The sequence below is a fragment of the Lemur catta genome, chromosome 1, assembly GCF_020740605.2.
Source record: "Lemur catta isolate mLemCat1 chromosome 1, mLemCat1.pri, whole genome shotgun sequence".
Classification (NCBI taxonomy): domain Eukaryota; kingdom Metazoa; phylum Chordata; class Mammalia; order Primates; family Lemuridae; genus Lemur; species Lemur catta.
The window spans coordinates 96,556,274-96,576,679 of record NC_059128.1 but is presented as its reverse complement, the minus strand read 5'-3'; the positions used below and the strand labels follow the sequence as shown (position 1 = coordinate 96,576,679).

Genomic DNA, 20,406 nt, shown 5'->3' with positions numbered 1-20,406 from the left:
CATATAGCCTAGGTGTGTAGTAGGCTATACCATATAGGTTTGTGTAAATACACTCTATGATGTTTGTTTTGAACAAGGAAATTGCCTAATGACACATTTCTCATAACATATCCCTATTATTACATGACACATGACTATAGCTACAGATAAAGCTGTCCCTCAGTATCCATGGGGGATTGGTTCCAGGACCCCCCTTGGACACCAAAACCCAAAAATGGTCAAGTCCCTGATATGAAATGGCATAGTATTTACATATAAGCACATCCTCCTATATACTGTAATTCATCTCTAGATTACTTACAATACCTAATACAATGTAAATGCCATGTAGTTATTACACTGTATTGTTTAGGGAATAATGACAAGAAAAAAAGTCCATATATGTTTAGTACAGATGCAACCATCTGTACTACACATATTTACATTTTGTTTGTTTATAAATGTACATATTGTACATTTTTAAAAAATATTTTCTATCCATGGTTGCTTGAATCCATGGATGTGGAACCTACAGATATGGAGGGCCAACTGTATATGTATATATATTTTTTGCTAGATTATGTTTCCATCACAAATATATACCCTTAATAAAATATTTAAAATTTGAACAATAAAAATTAAACTTCATAAGAATCTAGTTGAGTCTTATTCTGCACAGTAGACACAGAGTTTTTCCATTATGTATTTTTATAAGAGACAAGTGACAAACAAGTTGATACTATAAATTCATTTTTTAAAAGATCTTCCAATGAACGTTAAGTGTCAGTACAGGTGCTGTTCAATCTCCCAAAGTTTTTGAATCAGTAGACCAGGAACATACAACAAAGCTGATAATGATAACCTTGAAACCCAGAAGTATCTTTTGAACCAATATATTAAAGAACATCATAAATTCTTTGGAAAATAATCCTTCAAGTGTAATATAAATGGGTTAAGAGAATATAAAACAAACATTCCTTTATAGAGCCTATCAAAGAAAGGCATTCCCTGATGATTCTAGATAAATGAAATTTGTGATAGTACGTTGGCTTGAGGATACAAACACATATCAATATCATAAATTTATAGAGAATGAGAAATGACATTGAATGGACTACTTTTTTGTCTGTATTACTAGGCAGTAATAATTAAGGGCACTGACTGTCTTCTTTATCTGTTTCCCAGGACTTAGGACAGAGGCTGGTATATTATAGGCACTTGTTAATAACTGTATGCAGAATAACCAAATAAAAGAAAAACCAACTTTAGAATAAAACAGTAAACTCACCAAATGATTCAAAGATGCAAGTTCCTGACCTATTAAGAAAAGACAAATACATGCAAATAAGCTTTAGGTAAATGTCTACTACATGTTAAGGAATCTTTTCATAGTTCACATATGAAAGTGATGGTCAAGCTAAACAGTTCCTCACAAAAAGTCAAATTTTCTGGCATATTATATCATAAATATATACTAACATTTATTCTAACAATGATCACAGCTTGCCCCTAATAAAAACAACCAAGTTTAGGTATTAAAACAGCATGTATGAAAAGGGTTTTTATTTACTACACTAACCTCATAGAATCTCAAATGTTTGAACTAAAACAAATAAATAAAAATTATAGCTATATTTAATCTAATATCTTTACTGAGGGGGGGAACTAAAACCCAGAGAAGGGAAATGTTTATCTCACAGTGAACCAGGTACAAAGCCAGGACTATAAATGACTCAGAGCAAATAGAAAGATAAAATCTGAGACTACATTTGACTGATAATTGTGATGTGCTTTTTAAATTTTTGAGCTAGGAAACGGACTTACCTATGAAAAAACTGATATAATCTTTCTTTAGTTTGTCCAAACCAATTTCCAAAAGCATTTGAACTGGAATAGTTCCACTGAGAGAAACTGTGTCCATAGTTCCACGATAAGACTGAAGAATGAGCTTACTTAGTAAACTGTTACTCCCACTATGAAGCTAAAAATCAAGAAAATTTTATAAAACCATAAATAAAAATATAAATAAATCTAATAAGCAAAAGAGAAACAAATTGTTAGCTATAAGCTAAAAATTATAAGCTTACATTCTTAGTCCTGACATTATAAATGATTTGAACAAAGACTTCCCAGTTACAAACATGTCAGTTTCTAAAATGCCATTCCTACCTCATTTGTTTAACTCCAAAGCAACTAAGACAGGTTTAAACTTATCACCCCAATACAATCCCACCAAAGAGAAATCAGAGTTGGTCCTTTGAAGCTTTACAACTAGTAATTCTTCTCCTCCTGGCTGATTTAAGTTGCTATTGGGCATCTTTTCCAAAATTTATCATCGTCATCTACACCAAAAATCTGTTGTTTCAGGAAAACAAACTCACTCTCCCTCAATGGCCCATGCATGTATCATAAGGAACTCCTTATTGGCTATACTATCCATACTAACTTGATAATTTACAAATTAAAAAGAGCTGTGAACTTATAGATTTAATATGTGTTCCAAATGTTAACTAATTCATTTTAAATATATATAAAATATTTGTCATTTTCCCACTATTTCCTATTTCATCATAATCTTTGCATTATCTTTTAACATATACAGGCAAATATTCATAGCAACAGTTAACAAATACATATACAGTTTCCCTTCATTTGCATTCATAGTACATGGTAGAGTTATACTTTTAAACATGTCATAAACAGAGAAACTCTCAAAAATTCAATGGCCAAAACGAAAATGCCTAGTATTACTACTGCCAAGTTAGGCAGAGCTTGCGTGCCTTTGCTCTGGAGTGTACTTTTGTTCACATCTATTAAAGTTTCTAACTTTTATAGTCATGAATGGCAGCCACATTATTTGAAATCCTTCACATTAAATGAGAAATCTTTTTGTTTCCAACTTTTTACTTAGCTCTTTCTTGATTATAAAAATAACACAAATTTATTATGTAAAATTTACAAAGTACTGAAATGTATATTGCAGCTGAAAAAAGTCATTTGTAATCCTTCCACTGCTATTAAGATATTAACATCGGTTTCTAGATTTTTTCCTCCAAAATTCACATTTTGATACAACTGTATTTACTCCTTTCTTTTTACTGAACATTATAAGCATTTCTTCCACATCATTTGTCAGCATCCTTTTTTAGCAACTATTACATGTCCATTATGTGGCTATATCATTATTTACTTAGCCAATCTATTAACAAGGGAAATTTAGGTCATTTATAATTTTTTACTACTATAAATGATGTTGTAATGACTATTCTGATACATAAAGTCTTGATGTATATTTCTGTGTATGAGCTTAGGGTGGATCCTAACAAAAGAATTATTGGTTCAAAGGCCATGATATACTTTGAAGATCTCAATACATTATCCAAATTGCTTTTTAGAGAGTATCCCAATTTATATTCTCATCAGTAGTACATGCGAATACTCATTCAGAGCAACAGTTAACAATGACAATATTAGTAGCATATCCATACTGAGCATTTAACTATGAGCTAGGCACTAGATGCTTTACATGGATTAAATTAATCCTGAAACAACACTATAAAGTATGTGCCATTACTACTTCTATTTTACAAATAAAGACACTGGAGCACACAAAGGAACCTGCCCAAGTTTACACAGTTAGGAAGTAGAAGAGCAGGAATTAAAACAAGCAGTCTGCTTCAGAGCCTGTGTCTTTAACTACCATGCTATGCTTCTGAGAAATGTTCTCACACACACTACCAAACCTACCCAGGGCTGTATATCACCACGTTGTAGACTCTGGATGATCAAAGTGAAACACTTCACCAAGTCTTGATATGAAATCACACCTTGGAAAACAAATCAATCTAACATTATTTTCAGGGTATTTCTGCAGATCAAATAGGCCCTTAATCTTAAGGATATAAGAATGAAGCAGAAGACAAGAATCTGTACTTTATGGGTGGGGGAAAGAAAAAGAAATTAAAGAGGCAAAAAAAGATTTAATGCATTTCTGAAGAAAGAAATCAAACTCAGATTGCCAAAAAATAACATAGTTGGTAAAATACTAAAGAATATCTTTTCTTCTTCTAATAATTATAATTTCACCAAGGTATGTGTATTCGTTCATGTAAATATAACATAAAAACCACCTAAGTCTTATAGTTAAAGACTTAGATTTGGTTTGGTGTCTGGGAAAAAAAAAAAGGCAGGAGAAAAGAATAGACTCTACAAATTGCTTTGTCTTAGTATAATTCTTAAGCAGAATGAGCCAATACATTATTAGAAATGGATTGGGTAAAATAGGAACCAGACTAGGGATACACACTGTATTATTTCCAAAAGACTTAAAAATAAACCTAAGAAATAACAGGAAAAATTTTAATCATGATGGACACCTACTACTGCTCATTTTGCACCACAGTTGCTCAGCAAAATCGAGATCACTCCGTACTTTGAAAAGACGCTTGACGGAACGATCAACTGCAGCAGCATCATGCTTCACTGTCTGAAAAGAAGCAAGTGTCTGAGAATAGTCGTCTTTTTTTTTAAAGTGAAATAACTTAAGCTGTCAAATGCTGTTCTGAGAAATTATGGCTTAATCAACACATACAAAAAGATGTGAATGCATTTTCTACAACTTCATTCACAAAGGAGGAGATATAAATCAATAGATAATGAAAAACTGGACTTTTAAAATTATTTTAAAATTTTAATGCCTAAGAGCAAGCATTCAGTTTTCCTTCCATGTAAAAAATTATTAAATTACCTTTGTCTCCATTTTCCTCTTCATCAAATGAAAACATATTTAGCTTAATTTAATAATACTATCTTATGGTATAGTAACATACCATCTTATAGTTATTAATATACTACAGTAATACCATCTTACAGTATATTAACATATTCATTTCTACTTCTTTGCAATTGAGCAACTAATAATACACCTGTATTAGTTCTCTTTAAAAATATGTATCAGGGCTGGGCAAGGTGGCTCACACCTGTAATCCTAGCTCTCTGGGAGGCCGAGGCGGGTGGATCGCTCGAGGTCAGGAGTTCGAGACCAGGCCAAGCGAGACCCCGTCTCTACTAAAAATACAAATAAATTATCTGGACAACTAAAAAAATATATATAGAAAAAATAAGCCGGGCATGGTGGCGCATGCCTGTAGTCCCAGCTACTCGGGAGGCTGAGGCAGTAGGATCGCTGAAGCCCAGGAGTTTGAGGTTGCTGTGAGCTAGGCTGACGCCACGGCACTCACTCTAGCCCGGGCAACAAAGTGAGACTCTGTCTCAAAAAAAAAAAAAAAAAAAGAAGTATCAGTTCTTAAGGAAAACAATAACCAGTGCTGACATTAAAGACCAACAAAAAGTGCACATAAAATGTTGCCTTGACTATACTGGATCCATTTGAAAGATCAGTGCAACTGAATTTTAAAAGCTATTTCAGTGTAGTTTTCTAAACTGATAATAATCTCTTACCTCTGTGTCTTTTTTTGTAGAATCACCAAATCCATCCAGCTTATTTAAGTCTAGAAAGTGGCAAAAGTTTATTAACTCTTGATTTTATTTTTCTGCTTTTTAAATTATTTCCTTCCTAATCCTATTTTCAAATGGCAAATGGGACAAGAGAAGTATAACTGGGCATTTTACCAAGTTACTGAACTCTCCAGTGGAGGTAATAATAGATACCCATCAGGTAGGGATGCAAGAATGAACTGAGGTAACAGAAAAGCCCCTGGCACACAATGCTGGGCACATACAGGTACTCAAAAGGTTCCTGTTTCATCCCTCTCTTCCTACAATCACAAATATGGTTGTGTTATATAAACTTTATATTAAATCTTATTAACTTTTAGAATTATTTAGGTCTTTACAATTACCTATTTAGAAAAGCTATCCTTCTGACCGTAACAGATCTCGTAGCTTTATGTTTGTTTATAAATATATATATACACACACCCCAAATAAAAAGAATATCAAGCCTAAAGAAATAACTTATATTTAAATACAGCAAGTATAAATTCTCAGTTAAGAAAAACAAACAAGACACCATTCAGAAATTCCTGCACAAGTTCAACAGCAGATTTTGCTTCCAGAGGCTCAAGCCATTCAGTTACACCAGTCCTCAAACCATCAGCCAAAACCTATGGGAGATTTAAAAAGCCCAAAAACTTGTTAGCAGAAAACATAGTTTAGTCAATAAGGATGTATTGAATAATAATATTAATTGCAGTAACATTTCTTGAATGTTTATCACATGCTAAGCAATGTTGTAGTGATTGATAATTGTACTAATACATAAGTAAAATTAAATTATCCAAATTGTCAGAGTATTTAATGAACATATAACATCTGGGACAAATTTTAAAGAACACAAAATGAAGTAAAAATGATACTAGCAACATTTTTAAGAAAACATGAGATTTAATTAAAGTTGGAAATTCCAGAAGGATACTCACAAGGAGAAATTTCAGTTCTCTGTGGAGATGATTCAAAGGACCTCTGGGATCTCCTGATTCCACTTTAATATTCTAAAAAGTTCCCAAAGTCTGTCAGTTTTCCCTGGTAATCCCATCTTCTTTGCATAAGGGTCATAGTTACTTGAATTTCAAACCATCCACACATTAAAAAATATATTTCATAAAGCACAAATGAATTGAAAAATTAGTTCAACACCTTAATCTTATTTAGAACATCTTAATTAGAGATACCACAGATCTTGCCATCCTGAGACAGTAACCTAAATTCAGACCACCATACCTTCTCTCTATACCACAACTGTAACCTACATGGAAGTGCTCTCCTTATATGCTCTCCTGCCCTTTCCCATGGAATTTCTAAGAGGACAAGGTAGGAGAAATTTAAATAAACATATCTAAAGATTCAATGATAACTTAGCATATCACACACCAAAAATGAAGTCCCTCAATAAATCTGTTTATTGGACTCCTAACTAAACCCATAATGTGCCGTCCTAGCCAAAGGTTAAAGTTTTATAAACCTAAGGCTGTACAAAAAAGAAAAGTAACAAGTAAATTCCAAAGTATGAAAATTCCTATTACAGGAAAAGAAAAGCATAAAGAATATAACTATCTGGAATCCTGCCACTCTGAGAGAACCACTATTAATACTACCCAGGCTTTAAAAAACTGTTGAGATCCTAGTATATATATAATTTTGTACTTTTCCCCTTTTTTGCTTAATAAGCATTTCCTATTATTAAAAACATTTTCAAACATGATTTTTAAAGACTATAATTTTTCATCATGAAAATCTATTTGAACTATTTCCTATTGAACATTCAGATTTGTTTTTTTAAATATGGAACGTTTCACATATTTGCATGTCATCCTTGCACAGAAGCCATGCTAATCTTCTCTGTACTGCTCCAATTTTAGTACATGTGCTGCTGAATCGAGCACTGGTTTTTAATAGTTTGGAAAACAGCTATGTCACTGCATTAAATATCTTGTGCATGAATTTTTGTTAGCAATTCTAATTTCTTAAGACAGATTTCTAGAAATGTAAAAATAGAGTGAAAGGGCTTAATATTACAATGATTCATGTGTTACCAATATGTGTACCCTTTTAAGAATAGCAGAGACAAAGCTAATAAAAATAAAAATTAAAAAAAAATCATAGCAGAGACAAAGGCCAAGTGCGGTGGCTCACGCCTGTAGTCCCAGCTACTCAGGAGGCTGAGGTAGGAGGAGTTCCAGGCTGCAGTGAGCTGTGATTGTGCCACTGCACTCCAGGCTGGGTGACAAAGTACAACTCTGCCTCAAAAAAAAAAAAAAAAAAAAAAAGCAGACACAATAGTCATTCTGATAATTCTACTTCAGTAGCCACTCAAGAAACCCACTAGAAAATTCTTAAGTCACGTAATTATAGGGCTGAGGGCAATTAATTGATAGATCAGATCACCTGATAAAATCTCCACTGGCTGCCCTGGCAAGACTTCAGGGGCAAGGCCAGCCTTTCAGAGTTGTCAGCCACACACCCAATGACTGCTGAGGCTAGAAGCATGCAGCACGAGCAACAAACAGGTAAACGAACATTTAGGGGCTTCATGAACCCAATGAGAAAATAGGTTCCACTCCTACCAGAGTTGCAGTTGAAGAGAGTGGAGGGATTTGAAGAATCTCATCCACAGGACTCCAGGAAACATCCAAAGTGATCATAGTTTGTGATGTGGCAACTGTATCGTCCAAGGCAGTGGACTTAAAGAGCTCATATTGGGCAAAGCCCCTGGATGTTACCTGAAAAGAGAGTACCCCGCAGACCATTAGCTCTACTTCTGCACAGCCAAAGGCCATTATCAAAACTACTTTGATCCTTTTCCCAAAGGAGGAGAAAAAGCACCACACTCCATACTTTTATCCCAAATGAAATAATAATTCTTTTTCTTTTTTTTTAAGAGATGGGGACTCACTCTGTTGCCCAGGCTGGACTAGAGTGGCCTGATCATAGCTCACTGCAACCTTAAACACCTGGGCTCAAGCAAGCCTCCTGTCTCAGCCTCTGAGTAGGTAGGACTACAGGTGCATGCCATCACACTCAGCTAATTTTTTTTAAAGGGATGGGGGTCTCATTACTATTGCCCAGGCTGGTCTCAAACTCCTGGCCCCAAGTGATCCTCCTGCCTTGGCCTTCCAAAGTGCTGGAATTACGGGCGTGAGTCACCATACTGGCCCATACAATTCTTTTAGACCACAAAGATTAGCCAAAAGGCAAGGTTTATATTTTAATTTTGGCCATTAGCTGATATGAAAATAAATACAAACATTTTCATACTACAGAAAAATATCTTGTCATATTAGAAGTGAAAAAACCTTTAAACTAGGAAGGTATGTGAAGAACAGTTTGAAGAAAATAATACAAATAGAAGCAAAACACTTACAGTAGACAAGTGATGTCTTCTCTTGTGTGAATTTTTTAGATTTTCAAGATTTACAGAATAATTTTTATCAGCTATAGGACATAAAAGAAAGAAAAAAATGTAAAGGTACAACTCAAAATTACATTGTTAGAGCTAGAAAATTACAATCCCTCAAATTCTCAGGGTACCACAATGCAATACTAATAACTGTTGAAATTAAATTTTAAATCACAGATGAGCAAAAAGTTTATAAAAAAATGAATGTGGAACAAAAGTCAATGCCATTACCAAAAATATAATTAAATATCTACTATGAGACTGGAATTATACTGTCATTTTATTCAGTTTTTTATCCTCCAATGAAAATTTCCAAAAAAATACACACAGACAATGAAACTCAAACAAAACAAGTGTAAGCTCCTGTACAGACTTTTGGAGATCTGTTTCTGGTATTTCTGGGACACCTCCTACACACGCTGCAAGTTATACACTGGCGTAGATTCATAGTGATTGATGCAAGTTCTATACCGTGAACTTCCATATTAGTAACAATTTTCAGTAAAAACCATAAAACAATAACTATACAAATAAATAAACACGCATGCATGAAAGTAAAGAGTGAGCACTCACCTTTACAACTGACCACGTATAAGACAATTCCTGTAATGCTGTCATTTGTTGTGGTAAGTTCAGCTCCTAGCCAACAGGTATTTTCAGGATCTAAACTATCACATCTTACCCAAAGGGCAGGAAGGGCAGTAACTGGCAGATTAACCTTCAAATGGGTCATATTAGGATTGTGTGCCATGGTGTAAAGTCCAATTAACTGCCTTTAAAACAAGAGTAAGAAAAATCAATTATAGGTAGTGATTGTCAATCAATTAAGGATTTTCTTTTAAAAAGATATGAAAGGTCTCCCAGAAACAATCTCAAAATTAAGTGGCAAGATGCATACATACATAGACTTCATTCACAGAAGTGGGAAAAGGGCACACCAGGCAGATCAAGATGCATGTACCACAAAGTGACAGACAGTGTGACAGGACTGGAACTACTATGAGCAGGGAGCTCAACATGCCAGGGCTGGGTGTTCAGCAGGAGTGGAAGTAGAGTGTGAAATTAACCTAAAAAAACAAGTAGGAGCCTAAATGACATGAGAAACCAAGAAAGAGGGAGGGTGGGAGGGGAGCAGGGTGTGGGATAAAAACTTATGTATAGAGAACAATGAATACTATTCTAGTGACAGGCACACCTAGAGCCTTGACTTAAGCATTATACAAGGTATCCATGTAACAAAAACATTTGTACCCCCTTAACTAATATTTTGAAATAAAAAAAGGAAAAGAAGTAGGAGCCAATAAGCACACAAAAAGATCTCAAAGTCATTAGTCACAGAGACACATAAGGAAATTTGAATATAGCCTCTGAATTAGATAATGGTATTATATAATAACAGTGTTAAATTTTCAGATTTTGATCATTGTTCTGTGGTTATATAAGAGCATGTACTTGTTCTCAGGCAATACATAATGAAGTATTTAGGGGTAAAGGAGTATAATGTCTTCAATATACAGTCAATACTTCATTTAAAAAAATTATGCATTTTGTGTGTATGTGCGTGTGGTATATGTATGTTTCATATATATATATACACACACATACACACACACATACTATATCTTGTTATAACAATATGTAGTTAAAAACATTGTTTATAACATATTATACAGGGTATCCCAAAAGTTGCCATACATAGGGAAAAATGGGAAATTGTAGCTAAATGTACCTTTATTAATAAAATATTAATTACAAAATTTTGCCTTTGTATGAAGACTACAAAGGAAATTGTTATAACAATGTATGTTCTGTACATATACATACTCATACATAACAATATATATATTGTTTTGTGTATATATATCTACATCTACATCGAGACAGAGAGAGAGAGAGAGAGAGGAGGAGGAAGAGGAGAAGAAGGGAAGCAAATGTAGCAAAATCTAAACAACTGATGAATCTGGGTGAAAGATATACAGAAGTTCCTGTACTGTTCTTTTATCTTTTCTATAAACTTGAAAGTATATCAAAATTAAAAGTTACCCAAAAATGTGGCTTTTTTATTTTTCAAAGAGATGAAAAATGAATTTATTACCAACAGATGTTTAAGAAAGGAATTTCTTTCTTTATTTTATTTATTTTATTTTTTTGAGACAGAGTCTCACTCTGTTACCCGGGCTAGAGTGCCGTGGTGTCAGCCTAGCTCACAGCAACCTTGAATTCCCAGGGTCAAGCAATCCTTCTGCCTCAGCCTCCTGAGTAGCTGGGACTATAGGCATGCACCACCATGCCCAGCTAATTTTTTCTACATATATTTTTAGTTGGCCAGATAATTTCTTTCTATTTTTAGTAGAGACCGGGTCTCACTCTTGCTCAGGCTGGTCTCAAACTCCTAAGCTCGAGCAATCCTCCCACCTTGGCCTCCCAGAGTGCTAGGATTACAGGCATGAGACACTGTGCCCGGCCTAAGAAAGGAATTTCTAAGGGATTTTACTTCCAATAGGAAGTAGAACAATCCCAGAAGGAAGGTCTGAAATGTAAGAAGAAATGGAAAGCAAAGAAATGATAAGCACATGGATCAATCCACACAAACACTGGGGGTAGAAAACAACAGAAACAAAGTTTAAGTCAAGAGGGAGAAAAGAAAACAGGCCAAAGATGACTTAAAATGACGAAGCCATGCAATGGGAGCTGCTCTGGAATAAAGGGACAAACCATCCACAGGGTCTGCTTTGAAAGGCAGTCCTCAGTTGGGCATCTATTCTCTCATTTGGATGAGAGAACTTCATAGTCATCCCTTAAGTACTGATGGAATCTTTGGGATCAACATTTTTTTTAAGTAAACTAAATTTTGCTTAAAAAAAAAAATCAAGGAGCCATGAAGGAAAAGACTGATTAGATTTTTAAAACTTATACAGAGCAAAACAAAAACCAGCATGAAGGAAAGTCATTCTGTGAACATTATTATAGTAGTTATCATTCTCTATTTATATTACTATATCCCCCAGAACTCCCTGAATACAAGGACTTTTTGGTTTTGGGGGCAGGAGGAGGCTGGGCAGATTGAACTGCACATTGCTACACAGTGGGAAGGCAGAAAGTGAAGCTGAAGAATTAGAGAGAGGTATCAGAGTTTCTAACAGGGGCACTACCAGCATCTTAGGTGGGATAATTCCTCATTGTGCAGGAGAGTCCCATGTGTTTACCATCTATGGCCCAGGCCCACTATACGCTAGTAGCTCCCCTCAGTCACTGTCAAAATTATTGCTGTATATTTCCAATGCCCACTGGGTATGGTGCCAGCCTGGTGGAAGACTACTGGAGCTAGACAATGAAGGCTCCTATATGCCACTCATAAAGAATTTGGATTTTATCATGAAGGCAATGAAGAACTACTAAAAGATTTTTAAGCAGGGAAGCATCGTGATCAGGCTTTCATTTTATAAAGATCAATCTGGCAGGAGTGAGGAAGAAAGATCGGAGGGGAACCAGATTAGACACAAGGAAAACAATTAAGAAGCAAAAAACGGTAACTTGATATAGAGGGGTGGAGAAAGGGAAGATAACTGCAGTGTTCTTGGTCATGTTTGGGATACCTATGGGCTATTCAAGTAGAGCTATCCTTAGAGAGTTCATTATACATATCTGGGGGTGATGGGGAGGTGGGAAGGAAGAGAGATATCTAGGTTAGATGCACATTTTCCCCAATGTTTATAAGAATGCCTCAGTTTAAATCCTACCCTCTACCCTTACACTGAGAAAAAACTTACCTTGCTCTCCCAACTGGTAAAGCAAGTGGTCCAATATTTTCACCAGTAGAGAAATCAGAAATAGCAGTTTCTTCAGATTGAAGTTCTTCAACATGACTTGTTTCTTCCTTTTCTAAAGGCTTTAAAAATGTTCTTAATTATTTAACCAGTTAAAAGAGCACTTAAGATAGTCAACTCTTTACTATGTTAGGGAATAACTACAAGCAGAACATAATGTACTCATTTCTAGACTCTTAGGCACAAATGATCAAGTTTTGACAAGAACCAATTTGGTACTAGCAAATCTTGGCATCAGAAGTATTTCCACTATTCTATAAAAAGATATTGATCTTAGTTGCTACTAGTAATGGAAGTATCTGATCCCATTAGAAAAGGAAGTGCTCCAACATGTAAAAAATTACTAGCTAAAGGCAAAATACCAAGGGAAACCCATGAGAGACTCACAGATTTTCTTGGATTTTTCACTCCCAAAACCGTAAGACCTGTTTCTGGACTATAACTTTAGGTCCCTTACTCCTTGTCGCTTCTCTGCTTAAGGCTATCAGCTCTCATTTGTGTTACAGGATTCTAATATCATGTCTAATGTCTTTATAAAGCAGTTAAAAAGCTCAGCCTTGCCAATAATAACGATCATTATAAGAGTTAACATTTCTTGAGCATTGCTATGTACTAGGTACTATTCTAGGTTCTCTTTTATTCTTTAAAAAAACCCTAACATAGATACTATTATTATCTCTGTTTAATAATGGGAAAACTGAGTAGCAAAAGGATAAATAACTTGCCTAGACTCACACAGTTGCTAAGTGGCAAAGCCAACATTTGAATGTAGGTAGTCTGACTTCAAGTCCCAAGTTCTTATCCACTAAGCTCTTCTGATAGTAAATACTCTGCTGACTTAATATGTATCATACCTAGATGTTCCCTCAACTTTGAATTTCTTTTGCCCACTTCCAAATCCCATTCCTTTCCAATCTTGGCTTTCCAAATAGTTCCTACAACTACAGGATACCTCCAAAATGTCATTTTTTTCCCCTCTGTTCTACTTTTCAACATTCATCTACCAAAAACACATGTTTAAACTCTACTGATCTTTACAGAAATAAAAGTCATTTTAACTGTTCCCCATTTAAAAAATGCCAGAGCCTCACTGAACTCCAGGTAATGAATGCCTCACAACTCCAAGCTGCATTCTCACTAGTATCCTACCCAAATTTCCATAAATTCCCTCTGCTCATACTGACATTTTACTATTAACAGATAACTCATCTTCATCTGACCATCTTAATTTTTCCAGCTTTTGCTCTACAAACATTTCCCCTTCTCCCCATAGCAAAAATCTAAATTCAACCACATAATTCACCTATAACTTCCCAAGCATCTTTCCACCATAGATAAACAGTAATAATACCCTTTCATTAAAATAAAAAACAAATAAAGTAGCTCCCCTCTCCAGAAAGGAATTCTTGTGTGCATATGTGCATTTAACATAAAGAAGAGTTACTTGTTCATCCATCAAAATGTCTACAGGCAGCATGAGGATTCTAAGGCAAACAAAAGTATTCATTCCTTCTGCCAACTCTCCCATATCAAAGCCTGTTCTACTTTAGGAAACAATGTAACCAATGGAATGGTATTGGTCCCAAAGCAACTGAATAATGTGATGGCCTTATCAGCACTCAATAAACCCAGTAAAAATCACTCTACAGTAATTGCTCTGTCAAAATAGTTACCATCTGTTGAAGGTTTAAGGTGGTAATTGTATTAATAAAATGATACCAAAAAAAATAAGAAGTTGCCTTTGTTATATTTAACAGACAAAAATTAAAATAGAATTTCATTAGTTATAGCTATTTATGCTGTCCTGTTTAATGCAGTAGTCGCTAGCCACATATGACTACTGAGCACTTGAAATGTGACCAGTTCAAATTGAGATGCAAGTATAAAATACACACAAGATTTCAAAGATGTAGTACGGAAAAAAGAATTTAAAATATCTCACTAATGATTTTTATATGAATCAGATGTTAAAACAATAATATTAGACATATTAGGTTAAATTAAAAACATCATTAAACTTAATTTCAGACCTAGCAATCCCATTCCTATACTGTAAAGAAAACTTATGCTTACACAAAAACCTGTACAAGAATTTTTATAGTAGTGCTATTCATAATTGCTAAAGACTGAAAACAACCCATATGTCCTTCAAAGGGTGAATGGGTATATAAACTGTGGTACATCCACACCATGGACTACTACTCAGCAATAAAAAGAAATGAACTATTCATACATGCAACAACTTGAATGAATCTTAAGGGCATTACACTAAGTGAAAGTCAGATTCAAAAGGTTATACACTACATGATTCCATTCACGACATTCTTGAAAAGAGAAAGCTACAGTGAGGAAGAAGAGATCAGTGGTTGCCAGGATGATAGTTCACTTGTTGTTCACTTGTTTTTCTTAATGAGGCTACCAGAAAATTTTAAATTATGATATGTGGTTCACATTATATTTCAACTGGACAGCACTATACTTCTAAAAGAATTAGAATCCACTTTCACTAATGCTTATTAGAAAGTGCATATGTGTGTGAAATTATTCCCAAGGAACCAATTTTTTTTTCTTTTTTTAAAGAGACAGAGACTTGCTCTATTGCCCAGGCTGGAATGTAATAGCGCAATCATGGCTCACTACAGCCTTGAACTCCTAGGCTCATGTGATTATCCCACCATCAATTTCCAAAGTAGCTGGGACTGCAGGTGTATGCCACCACACCAGACTAAATTTTTTTTTGTTTTTTGTAGATGTTGCCCAGGCTGATCTCAAACTTCTGGCCTCAAGCAATCTTCCTGCCTTGGCCTCCCAAAGTGCTAGATTACAGGCACAAGCCACCACACTTGGTAATTTTTAAAAATTTGTAATTAATTAATTTATTTTTAGAGACAGGGTCTCATTCCGTAGCCCAGGGTAGAGTGCAGTGGTGTCATCATAGCTCACTGCAGCCTCAAACTCCTGGGCCCAAGCGATCCTCCTGCCTCAGCCTCCCGAGTAGCTGGGACTACACGCACGTGCCACTACACACAGCTCAAATTTGGTTATTAAGAATTAAACAACCACAAAACCCAAGCACTACTTACCACTTTTTCCACAATGAATACTATGTCATTTTCATTTAGAATATTTTTCAAAGGGTTTGGTTGACCTTTCCTGATCAACTGCACCTGGACATCAGCCTGTTAAAAACAGATGTCAAGCGATGTTATATACATACATATATATATGTACTATAATATTTAAACACATAAAGATCAGTTCTATACAAGTGACCAGAAATTTATTTTTAAGAAACAGGTTCTTGGGCCGGGCACAGTGGCTCACACCTGTAATCCTAGCACTCTGTGAGGCTGAGGTAGGAGAATTGCTTGAGCTCAGGAGTTCAAGACCAGCCTGAGCAAAAGCAAGACCCTGTCTCTATCAAAAATAGAAAAAATCAGCCGATTGTGGTGGTACACACCTGCAGTCCCAGCTACTCAGGAGGCTGAGGCAGGGCGATAGCTTGAGCCCAGGAGTTTGAGGTTGCAGTGTACTATGGCGATGCCACTGCAATCTACCCATCGTGACAGAGTAAGACCCTTATCTCAAAAAAAAAAAAAAAAAAAAAAAGAAAGAAAGAAAAAGGAAGAAACAGGTTCTTGTTATGTTGCCCAGGCTGGATGGAGTACAGTAGCTATTCAGAGGCACCATCATAGTGCACTACAGCCTCAAACTCCTGTGCTTAACCAATCCTCTTACCTCGGCCTCCCAAGTGATGGGACTACAGGTACGCACCACTGTGCCTGGCTCATATTTTTAAATATTTCATTTATTCTTTGCCCATGTTATTTCTCATGTTTAGAAAACCTAGCTCTTGCGGGAAGGAAGGAATGGGTGAAATCATATCTAATGCACACACTTATAATTTTGACTCAAGTAGTATAAAAGCAATCCATGTAACCAAAACATTTGTATACTCACATTCTGAAATTAAAAAAGAAAAAAGAAAAAAAGAAAAGCTAGCTCTTATATCTATAACTACCCATGCTTCAAGGCACACCTGAAGTGCACCCTGCCTTATAAAGCCTTCTTTTGCTTATGATTACCCTGACATCCTCTTCCTCTAATCACATTGTATCCACTATTATGTACCATAAAATCAGAACTTTACTAAATATTACTTCTTCTGATTGTACTATGAAATTTTAGAACTTTAATGTCAGTTTATAGAAACCGTATATATTTTCATTCCAATTGGAATACATGTTTGTTGTAGAAAAGTTTGAAAATAGCTAAAAGAAGTTTTAAAAAAGTCACCTGTTACTCTGTTGCCTGGGATAATCACTACCATTATTAGCCTGGCTGGTGTATATTCTGCCAGATCTTTTTCCAAACATATAAGTAGATATATTTAAATAGAAATGTATCTATTCAGATATCTAGATGGGATTTTGCTTAATAAAAACAGGACATTCTAATAGTTTTATATCATGAACCTCTTTCCATGTCATTATATTTCTTTGGCTATGTAGAACCATGGCTCTATCATCACATAACTAATTCCATACTGTATGATATTCTGGTAGTTTCCAGTTATTTTCTATGATAAACAATTGATAGTGAACATCCTTGAATTATTTTCTTAAGATGAATACCTAAAACCACATTGATAGTGTCAAATTGCCTTTCAAATGTCATACCTACATATTTACATTTCCATGACCTAAGTCAACATATTGAGTATTTTCATTGTTTATTTTTACAATCTCATAGCAAAACACAGTATCTTATTGTTTTAATTGTCATTTATTTGATCACTAATGAAGATAAACAGTTTCTAATATGCTTGTTACAAATATTTCTCATTATTTGAATCTGTTTGATTTCTTAGTTTGGATAATGAAACATTTAGATACTAAGTTCAGAGAGCCAAGGATACTGCTATTCTAATCTACCAGGTTCCTGAGTTTTAGGTACTGTTATGGGTTGAATTGTGTCCTCCAAAACAGTATCTTGACCTTCTAACCTCCAGTTCCTATGAATGTGACCTTACTGGGAAATAAGGTCTTTGCAAATGTAATTAAGTCAAAGACTGATTTGGATTATGACAAGCCCTAAATCCAACAACTGGTATACTTCCAGGGAAAGAGATTTAGTGACATAGACACGTGGGGAGAATGCCATGCGTCTATGGAGGCAGAGACGTGATATATGTCTACAAGCCAAGCAACACCAAAGACTGCCGGAAATCACCAAAAATAAGGAAGAGGCAAGAAAAGATCCTTTCTTAGAGGCTTGAGAGACCTGTTCATACCTTTATTTCAGTCTTCTAGTCTCCAGAACTATGAGAGAATAAATTTCTGATATTTTAAACTGCCTAATTTATGGTACTTTGCTACTGCAGCCCTAGGAAACTAACACAGATATCAAGCAGCAAGAATTCAGATAGGGAAGGATTAATAAATTTACTTGGATATATTTGATTCTTGAGTTTGGTTCATGAGAATTCAGATAGTGAGGCATAACTATATTTGTATTTTTCTTTCTTGATTACCTACTCATGTCCTTTGCATATCATGTTTGCCTGTCTTATTGATTTTTAAGATCTTTTTATATATTACATAGAAATAGATACAAATATTAGCCTTATCATTCATGACTATTTCTCCCACCTTGTCTTTTAATACATAATTCATTTTAGTTTGCTAATTATTTTATGGCTATAGGTTTTATCTCCCCAACTACAGGGAGCTTACTTACGGAATACTTAGCACATATTAGATGCTTAATAAACATAAGAATGTTTATAGCAGCTTCATTCATAATCATCAAAAACTGGAAACGACCCAAATGTCCTTCAAACGGTAAATGGATAACCAAACTGTGTTATATCCATTCAGTGAAATCCTACTCAGAAATAAAAAGGAATGAACTACTGATACACACAACATAGATGAATCTCAAATACATTATATTAACACTAACTGAAAGAAGCCAAAAGCAAAAGGCTGTGTGATTTTATTTATATGACATTCTGGAAAGGGCAAAACTATAGAGACAAAACAGATTAGTGGTTGCCAGGGGCTAAGAGAGGGGAAAAGGTCTACTATAAAGGGATACAAGAAAATTTTAGGAGATGATTTGTCAAAACTCATAGAACTATACCCTAAAAGGGGGAAATTTACTGTAAGTAAATTAACTTCAATAAACCTGACTTTTAAAAACCCACAATTTTAGTATTATTGAGTTTGTTTAAAAACCAAACTGTACATACCTCATAGATAAATGGGTCTTTATAGATTCCTTTCTTTTCTTCATTAAATTCCCTGAAATGTAGAACCACATGTAAAAAATAGAACTACAGTATCTCTTCTGTTATTTAAACTTAGGAGTTTGCCATCACTTTATCTCTGCAGGACACCTGTGAGAAAAGCAAAAAGCAACTATGGCAACCCTAAGGCATAGTGGGGGAGAGGGGAAAAAAGCAGAAAAAGTATTAGGTAAAAAAAGAAAAAAGAAACTTGTGATACAGATTAATAAACTGCTGCCCACAATTGGGTACAATTGCTTCTCACAGGCAGCAGGAAGATAGGTTGCCTACCTATACTCTTGTGTCTTTTTAAACACATCACCAATTAATATTAAAAGGTAATTTACCACATGAATTTTGGAAAATAAAAATGATTGGATTCTGACCTGCCGCTGAATCAGTGGGTAACCACAGAGAAGTTACTTAAGGGTCCCAGGCCTTAGATTTCTATGGCTGAAATGGAAGCATCTATCCTCCATTTTTATGAGCTGTTACTAAAAATTAGTAAATTTGATTAGTGAACATTTCCTTTTAAAAATGTAAGCACAAAATTCTAGGATATCATTTAATAATTATTGTTTGATTCAAAAAAAGTTTTTATGAGACCCTGTCTCTACAAAAAACAGAAAAATTGGCCGAGCATGGTGGTACACACCTGTAGTCCCAGCTACCTGGCCAGCTGAGGCAAAAGGATCTCTTGAGCCCAGGAGTTTGAGGTTGCTGTGAGCTGCGATGACACCACCGCACTCTAGCCCAGGCGGGTGACACAGCAAGACCCTGTCTCAAAAAAAACAGGTTCTAAAATAGTGATCCTAAAGCATGTAAACCATGAGCCATTAACATACCAAGATGTACGTCAGCCTAATTTACACTCTGAAAGAGTCACTGAAGGAACTCAATGCAATTGTTTCAGGATACCATTTATATCTATTTGATCGAATTCTATATGGCTTACTGAAATAGAAATAGGAGAGCTAGGCCTGTGACTGATTCACTTTTGCCATATCATGTAAGATTGTGATTTTTTTCTTAAAGATGTTTGCCTTTTATGTATAACTCAGAGATCCTATTTAATCAGTCATTCAAAAATCATTTCTCAAGCATGTGTAACATGGGACAGGCACTCCTGCTAGATGCTGGGATATCAAACAAAAGCCTTGTCTCTGGTTCATAGTCTTGACAAGAGTCAAACAAGTAAACCAACAGTTACAGGGTGATGAGAGCTCAGACAGAGGTACACACAGGAAGCTTAGGCAGAGATTTAGCTATAGGGCTTGAAGTTTATCCTGAAAGCCAAGAGGAACTCACTAAAAGATTTTAAATGGAGCCAGGCATGGTGGCACATGCCTATAGTCCCAGCTACTCAGGAGGCAGAGGAGGGAGGATCACTTGAG

The 20,406-nt window shown here is 35.2% G+C and overlaps 1 protein-coding gene and 1 non-coding gene across 2 annotated transcripts in view; both read right to left on the bottom strand.

Moving 5' to 3' along the window:
- Positions 1-20,406, bottom strand: part of ZWILCH (zwilch kinetochore protein) — a 32,878-nt gene that overhangs the window by 10,749 nt on the left and 1,723 nt on the right. Inside the window, exons 2-14 of the mRNA XM_045541484.1 lie at positions 18,977-19,028; positions 15,807-15,902; positions 12,667-12,785; positions 9,470-9,669; positions 8,861-8,931; positions 8,064-8,219; positions 6,420-6,491; positions 6,011-6,104; positions 5,440-5,489; positions 4,360-4,465; positions 3,727-3,806; positions 1,804-1,960; positions 1,268-1,296 (exon numbers count right to left, since the gene is read on the bottom strand). Of these exons, the coding sequence (XP_045397440.1) occupies positions 1,268-1,296; positions 1,804-1,960; positions 3,727-3,806; positions 4,360-4,465; positions 5,440-5,489; positions 6,011-6,104; positions 6,420-6,491; positions 8,064-8,219; positions 8,861-8,931; positions 9,470-9,669; positions 12,667-12,785; positions 15,807-15,902; positions 18,977-19,028 (1,282 nt within the window). The remainder of the gene's footprint in view (positions 1-1,267; positions 1,297-1,803; positions 1,961-3,726; positions 3,807-4,359; positions 4,466-5,439; positions 5,490-6,010; positions 6,105-6,419; positions 6,492-8,063; positions 8,220-8,860; positions 8,932-9,469; positions 9,670-12,666; positions 12,786-15,806; positions 15,903-18,976; positions 19,029-20,406) is intronic.
- Positions 7,276-7,382, bottom strand: LOC123631138. The gene has a single exon (XR_006733011.1). It is a non-coding gene; the product is annotated as a U6 spliceosomal RNA (small nuclear RNA).